This window comes from Protobothrops mucrosquamatus, unplaced genomic scaffold (genome assembly GCF_001527695.2).
Source record: "Protobothrops mucrosquamatus isolate PMUCROS unplaced genomic scaffold, P.Mucros_1.0 scaffold140, whole genome shotgun sequence".
Lineage (NCBI taxonomy): Eukaryota > Metazoa > Chordata > Lepidosauria > Squamata > Viperidae > Protobothrops > Protobothrops mucrosquamatus.
Window position 1 is genome coordinate 972,982 of NW_015386506.1, and position 8,234 is coordinate 981,215.

General features: G+C 43.8%; 1 protein-coding gene across 3 annotated transcripts in view; it reads right to left on the bottom strand.

Annotated features, from left to right (window-relative positions):
• Positions 1–458: 458 nt before the first annotated feature.
• The window catches only part of CACNA1E (calcium voltage-gated channel subunit alpha1 E), a 291,680-nt gene continuing 283,904 nt past the window's right edge, over positions 459–8,234 (bottom strand). For all 3 annotated transcript variants that reach the window (XM_015813135.1, XM_015813134.1, XM_015813132.1), the window contains 2 exons: positions 2,418–2,608; positions 459–998 (listed from right to left, as the gene is read on the bottom strand). In XM_015813135.1, coding sequence (XP_015668621.1) covers positions 459–998; positions 2,418–2,608 — 731 coding nt within the window. The remainder of the gene's footprint in view (positions 999–2,417; positions 2,609–8,234) is intronic.

Here is an 8,234-nt window from a genome sequence, read left to right on the forward strand (position 1 = left end):
AATTCACCGGTCTTACTGGTCAACCTGTAGGATGGATCCCCAAGAGAGATAAGGCCTTTCTCAAGCCCTGAATCTCTCACGTGATCCCACCCACGACCACCATCTCGAGGATCTTCTTTCTGGGGGCAGGAAAACGATGCTTTAAAAACCTTTAGTCTTTAGCTTATTTTTTTGCTCTGCTTTTCCAGTAAATTCTACCCTCCTTACTCTTGGCTTTGGGGGAATACCGTGTCAGGTGGCTTTGTGATGAAGGTTGCTGTTGCCCTGTTTCACTGTCATTTAACAAGCCGGTGCACCTTTTCTGTGCAAAAGAAAAGAAGGGAGACAAAGAAGCTGTGAGTTGACTTTGTTTTGCACGATGGCTCTGTTTTGTTTTTTTTTCCTGCATTTGATATCCATTTCATTTCAAATGTGGCAATCAGCATGCATCAAAGGGGACAGGGGAGAGGAAGTCGCTTCTAGCACTTGTCATCTTCTTCCGTATCACTTAGTACTTCGATGCCAGCCCCATATATCATGCTTTGTGACGCTCCTCTTCTCCTCCTCCGGTAATGCCCATTGGGCATCTGCCAACCATGCCTAGAGCGGGGCCCCGATGCAATTGTGTTGGAGCGGCCAAGGCTAGTGGCCACAGCAGCCTCAAAAGTGAGTGTCTCCTCCTCACCACAGTCTGAAGCGTGGGAGTCATCCTGGAGCATCAGGTAAGGCTCTGAGATGTAGCGCTGGGGAGTGGAGAGAAGGCTCTGCTTTCCCTGGAGGGAGCTGGAAGACTCAGTCAAGCAGGCATTGTTTGTCTCCAGAGTCCCAGAAAGCAGAGGGGAGCCCCCCTCACTGTCGTCAGGTGGTGGGGAGGTGTCACCACAGTGCTGCATCATAGCAGTGTAGGAGATGAGGGGTCGTGGCTTTGGTGGCACTGGAGGGAGCTGACGGCGGCTTCGCCTTGGTGTGCTGGTGTCAGACAGAGAAGGGATGGAGCTCTCGCTCAAGGAGCCTGTGCCCTACAAGAAAGGGAAAAGCCAGATACAGAGTTCTGGGATGTTCAGCAGACACCAGGCCCCGCCTCAACTAAAGGAACCTGCTGGGAAGGGCAGGAAGGGCAGAGAACACTTTTGTCTCTGTTGGCCGATCTTTCCTGAACTAAAGAAACCAACAGTATGTATTATAATTTACAGCCCATCCACCCCATCCACTTATGAGTCAAGTGTGGCATTTGGGAAAAAAAAATAGAAAAGGCATAATTTAAAGAAAATGCTGAAGCTTAATATAAAGGTAAAGGTTTCCCCTGTGGTGGTGCCCCTCTTGTTTCTTAGCTGAGGGAGCCAGCATTGTCCAAAGACATTCCCATGATCATGTGGCCAGCAGGACTATATGCTGAAGTGCACAAAACACTCTTACCTTCCCACTGAATTGGTACCTATTTATCTACTGGTGTTTCCAGGCTTTCGAACTGTTAGGTTTGCAGGAGCTGGAGCAAGTAACAGGAGCTCACCCCATTGCATGGCGCTTGGGTCTCAAGCCCAGGCTGTCAGCTTTCCAGTTGACAAACTCAGTGTTTTTAATTGCTGAACCATTGCGCCCCATGAAGCTTAATATAACAGTCATGAATTTCTATCATTCTGGATATTTTTGTTGAGTTCCTCTAGACATCTGTCCTTCGGTATTATGATAATGTTTTAAGGGTCTGAACACTGAAATTCAAGGGCAACCGTTTGATGCTACAATTTAGAGAGTGAGTGAAGATTTTCATGGCAAGTAAGGAAATGTACTTTCACCATAATAGGAATCTGTGGGTTCTATGAGGCCAATCTGAGCTTCAGGGCTGCCTGCAGAGTCACTTTGCAGTATGCACCAACACGTTACGGAGGCCCTCATAGTATCTACAGGTTGCTCACTCTAGCCAAAACAATGCATTACAGAGACAGCTCTTGAGGCTGTGGGTCAAAGGATGGATCCTTGTTTGCCCTCCACATTCTTGTAATATGCTTCTAGCTTGCTCTAGCCTTTTATACATGAATATCCAATTTAATTTCTGACAGGATCTCACCCCATATTAACTCAATGAAAACCAATTAATCTGTCAAAAGCTGCTTTGTGCATTTCACATCCCCCTCTAACATGGCCATGCAAAACAGAGTGAAAGCTTCCATTTATATTTAACATAGACTGAAAAATATTAATCAAAACAGAAGAACCCTTTTTAAAAATTGTACATTGTGATTGATCTTAATTATAGTTTAAAGCCTGTTTTAGTGAACCATAACTAAAACTAACTTTCATTTATCTGGTATTAAATATTATAGTTAGTCAAAAATGGAAGCAAACATTTCTAAAAGGCTTCTTGTAAGTATATTAGGAAGTTGCTCCAAACATTTCACCAAGGTTTCCAGATATTGATCTTTTGTCAGTTTTACACCCACCTGTCTGTTGGGAGTTTGTGACCTGCCTTCACTGGGAGACCTGGAATGATGTCGCTCTGGAGAATCAATATCTGCTTGTGGACTCCTTTCCTCTGAGTTGCAACGAGAAATATCTGGAGAGAGTAGATGTCTTCGTTCCTTGGATCGGCCTCGTTCTCTGCCTCCTGACCGATGTGTATCAGATCGATGGCCTATTTATGTAAAAAAATGGCAGGATTACATGAAAATTTCACACTTGGGAATGCCTTCTGCATTCTGTATAATGCTTGATGTGAGAAATATTTTCTCTTCCTTAACCTTTTTATCAAATCAAAAGCTATCCCTAACTCTTTATTTTTCTACTCCTTTACTGTTTACATGACCTTTCCACTGTTATTGAAGCTATTACTAACTTTCACTGTACAATATTTATGACTTAAAAAGTATATAGAACAGCCTAAAGCATTCTACTTTTGCATTTGTTTTGCATCAGCTTAGAGTCTGTCATGGGTCTTTCATTGCTCTTTTATTCTAAGTAGCCAGTGTGGTATAGTTGAAGAAGAATATCAGGCTAGACTCAGGTTCAAATTCCTACTGAACTATGGAGCTTCCTATGGCACTGCTGTTGCCTCTCAGACTGCTGTAAAGACAAGCTACTAGGAGGAAAAACCACATAAATTGTTCTGGGTTGCTTAAAAAAATAAGTAGGGATATAAGTGTAACATATAACTAAATTCCTATAGTTCTGGTGTTACATTTGGACACCACTAGTTCAATATTGTTAAATCATTGCCTTAACTCAGGGATGTCAAACTCAATTTCATTGAGGGCCGCATCAGCATTGCGGTTGCCCTTGGGGGGGGTAGGTGTGGCCAGGGTGGGTGCAGCCTACTGGGTGGGTGTGGATGGAGTGGGTGTGGCCTACTGGGTGGGCATGGCCAGCTCTACATCATTCACATCAAGGGTGCCTGTGGGGGCCTGGGCAGGAATGGGACAGATCTGAGGGGTTCTGGCAGAAGGGGATGGGACCAGGGCAAGTGCCAAGGCATGGTCCACTGGAGGAGCCTCACTGTTCCTCTCAGGCCATGCGGGGGGGGGGGCTGGATGGTGGTGCAGGCTTCCCTGAGCCCTGGGCAGCAGAGGTCAAATGCCCAATCTGGCCCTCGAGTACCCTCAGCACCAAGTCCAGCCCCACTTCCCCAAGGGGGCGCCCAGCCCCACTTCCCCAAGGGGGGTGCCCAGCTACACGTAGCTCCTCCTCAAGGCTGCTGCTCTCCTTACCCAGGTTGCTCATGATGGGTACGAGGGCAAAGTCAGAGGAAGGCCCATTCCCTCTCCATGGGAGGAGACCTGGCTTTGTATCCAAAGCTTTCTTAGCAATAGGATGGGAGACCCCCAGGATAGGCCAGGATGGTGAAAGGGCAGCAGGGCAGGACTTCACTCAGACTCAACCTCTCCTTCTTTCCTTCCTTCCTTCCTTCCTTCCTAAGTAAGCCCTCACCTACTTCACATATCTGGCTTGATGGGCTCTGGGGGAGGGGATGCCATGAGCACCGTGAGAGTCAATGTTACCTGCGCAATGCCGCCTAGCCCCCAGCCTGCCCAGTTTCAGCAGGCAGCTGGGCGCTCTCCTTACAGCGCCGGGAGGCTCAGCCGGGCGGTGTGAAGCTCGCCAGCCTTGCACCTTGCTGCCTGCTGAAACTGGGCAGGCTGGGGGCTAGGCAGCATTGCATTTCTCATCAGATTCATGCCACCTGGCTCAGCTCTTGGCGCTGTGAGGAGAGTGCCCCACTGCCTGCCGAAACCCCTCCTTCGAAGCTCATCAAGCCGGATATGTGAAGTAGGTGAGGGCCATTTGCTGGCCACTTCCAGGCGATGGTGCATTTCGTCATTCCTCACAAAGAGTGACACCTCCCCAGCATACACCCAGGGGGCGGGGGCGACGCAGCAGGGGCTGGTTCCTTGCTGTTTCCAGATGGCCTTGTGGAGCTAAGACTGAATGCGTTTCAGCATAGATGGCCACCACAAAATTGTACATTGGCTCCTGGCTGGCCTGGGCCAGGGCCAAAGCCGCGGGGGCCATTCCCTCACTGTTTCCAGGATGGCTTCGCGGGCCACATGAAACCACTTTGCGGGCCGCATCCGGCCCCCGGGCCTTGTGTTTGACATGTCTGCCTTAACTTCTCCCATTCTTTCCATTTGGCCTTGTCAAGCAAGAACAGTGGCTGTACATATTGTTGCAGCCGATTCCTTCTCACACATGCGAAGAAATGCAATAATGGTCACAGTTCTTCATGCAGCCATTTTAGCCATCCATTTATTTTAAGAGCATATTGATATTTGGACTGCAAACTCTCTTGAGGCATATTCCAGAATTTTGTGCAATCATTCTTACCTTCTTTCTTTTGCAGATCCTGAATGGATAGTTTTTTCTTATTGAGTTCCTAGCCCATTTGTAGAAAACTCTGTCCTATTTAATGGAAAAGCTGAATTCACCAACTACAAAGCAGGATCCATAGAATTCAATGGATCAACACCATCCTCCACATGCCAGTGGAAGAGGTCTGCTATAGATCCCATCTGGTAAGGAATTGAAGCAGGCGAGATCACAAGGAGAAGAGTCCCATCCCTATGGAACATTCCTCCACGGTAGGTGAGAACTGCACTCTCCCTTTTTGGCTTTCCAGAAGGGTATTAAAACCTGGCTTTGCCAGTTGGCCTGGGGCCCCAAGGGGGTCGCTCACTGCTGGAGGTGGCTGATGGGATAAGAAGGCCTCATTCCTGGCCCATCTGTCCCTTGGCTCTTGTAGGCATAGTTTTAGCACAGTTTTTAATATTTTAATGTTGGTTTGTTTTAATATTTTAACTATTTTTACTTGTTTCTATAATTTGTAAGCCACCCAGAGTCACCTTGTAGGGGAAATGGCATAGAAATGTAATAAATTAAAACTGTATGTCCTTAAAGACAATCTTCTGAAGGCATCTAGTTGAGGTCACTATTTTGATTACTTAATAACGGAATTTAGCTTGCAGATGGTTTGTTAAAAAAAAAAGTCTTTTTATTGTTGAAAGGAATTGTCTTACCCTGATCAAATGATCTTATCACAAGGCAGTAAATCAACTTTCATAAACAAAGCCCCTTCTTTACACAAGGCAGGTATTATTCAGTGTGGTAATGAAAAAGGAAAGGAAAGGAGCAAGTTTTCTTCTGCCAATAAAAGACAAACCAGCTCAGTGGTTTAATTGTTTTTAAAATCAAGATGTAAAGGTTTAGTGTTTTGGGTAGACATAAAGAAAATCTGTTTGCAGAACAAAATGTTATTTTTGGTTTACCTCACAGTTTTTGTCAGAACTAGCTATAGGTGCTAAACATATACCACTGTCACAAAAATCTTCCAACAGAAATTATGCTTGTGGAAGAGCAGGGGAGAAGCCCAGATTAGAGTGGGATGGAAAACAGAGACACACATATAATTATATTTTTTTAAAATTGTTTATTTGACTATAGGAAATAAAGAAGGAAAGTGTTTCTATCTTTAAAAAAGAAGTGAAGAATCAGGAAAATTGTACTATGTTAATCTTGACAGGTGAAGCAGTGGTTAAGTGTAGTATTGCAGGCAAACTCTACCCACAGCCAGGAGCTCAATCCTGATGAGGCTCAAGGTTGACTCAGTCTTCCATCCTTCCGAAGTCAGTAAAATGAAGACCCAGATCATTGGGGGAAATATGCAAATAATGCTGACATAAATCTCCCAGAGAGTGTTGTAAAGCACTATGGGATGGCATATAAATCTAAATGCTATTGCTATTGCTATTAACTAAGGATGCTTCCACGCAAAGTTTTTTCATGCAGTAGATATGCCTCATTCATAAAAATTTGTCAGGATATATGCGTCTGTATAATATTGTCTTGCAGTAATATACTGTACTCCTGCTTCTGTCCTTTTCTTTCTACAAACATTCTAGAAAGAAGAAAAAGATGGAATACTGCAGCTTTTCATTAAAAGCTTTTTTCTCTGTGGAAGGATTCCAAATAATTAGAACAAGCATGCATAAACGAGACATGATAAAATGTATTAAATGATGAATCATTCAGTCACTATTTGATAAAGTGCTTGGCAAAATGTCTTTTATATGGATTGATTTCAGGAAAGACATTGATGTAGCTTTTATAAAATGTCTACATTCTATAAACTACATCCTTACAAAATAGAATATATAAATAGTATTTGGAAGCAACATACGGATTTCTGCAGCAGGGTGTCTCAGTTATGCTTTTTAAAATATAATAATTACAATTTGGACAAAAGAATCAGGTCTTTTTGCCAAAAATCTGTAATTAATATAATTTTCTCCAAACTATTGACACTGGAATCAGAATTCAAAAGGATGTGTCTGCAAATAGCAGGATGTTGTTCATTAGTGACAAATCTGAAGTATCCACATACAGGAAATAAAAACTGAATACACACAGAGTACACAAAACTAACAGAGTGAAGAGAAAGTCAGCTGGATATCTAACTGCAGCACAGAGAAGGAATTGAATTTGGAGGGATAATAGGAATAAACTGAAAAACTGGCAGTAATATAAAGCATCAGCTTGTCATGTGTTAAGCAAATGTCATGTGTTAAGCTAATGTTGTAAGTATCAGTAGAAAAGTATTCTGGTTTATTTAATGGTCAGTCAGTCCATCCCTCACCCCCAAAATAAAAACAGGCATTAGTTAGTTCAAGGAGATATCCAAATTAAGTGCCAAATTTCTTCTGACCTCCATCAACCAGTGTTAAAAAGTTATGTGTTTAAAATAGGAACTTTAGTCTACAGACATCCAGTATATTCAGTTCATATTAAGGATTCATGAGCATCATGTTTATTGTTAAACTGCCTTCTTTATGTCAAATATTATTAAGACATTAAACACTGTCAAATATTATTAAGACATTAAACTCTCTTCACCCAGTGATGGTGAACCTTTTAGAGACCCAGTGCCCAAACTGCAACCCCAAACCCACTTATTTATCACCGGGTGCCGGGTGGGCAGGGCCGCCGTGGTCATGACAGACTGGGTGGGCGGGGCCAGGGCGGCAGGGGCCAGTCCCTCGCCATCTCCAGGGCACGGCACATGTGCCCACAGAGAGGGCTCTGAGTGCCACCTCTGGCACCTGTGCCATAGGTTCGCCACCACTGCCCTAGGACATGGTAGGCAACCTGAAACCTCATGGTTGCAGATAGTTCTTAAACTCCCATTTTGTGCCCGGTGGAGGCATTTTGGACCATATTGCCAGAAATTGGAGGTCAGGTTTCCTGCCATTTCAAGATGGGAAACATAGGATCTAAAAATAGTATCTCACTTAATAGCAAAGAAAAATGCCAAACTTCTCCTCAGAATTCAAGCAAGCAAGCAAACAAAAATCAGGTCTACTCCCTCTGCATTTACTCTTCCCTTCATGATTCTAAGCTGTCTACAAAATGTCAAATCCCAAGCCCCTCTAGGTTTCTCATGTCTGTCCAAGAATCAGGCCAGGTTTGGTTTTCCTGCATCTAACTAAGACAGACATTTTCCTCTCCTCACTATAATTTTAAAAACAAAACCAAGATGGACAATCCTCACTGTGTCAAAGTACAGCCAAGAATTATTGTGGAAAACCTAGAATCAACTGACTTTTAGAACAGCTGGTAATTAGTACAGATGAATTTACTTCACGGTTTCAAGAAAATACATAAACTGAGAAATATTCACTAAGTATACCTTAAAACTATCTAAGGATAAGAAAAGATAGAACAATTAACCAGTGGAACAACCTGCCTCCAGAAGTGGTGAATGCTCCAACACTGGA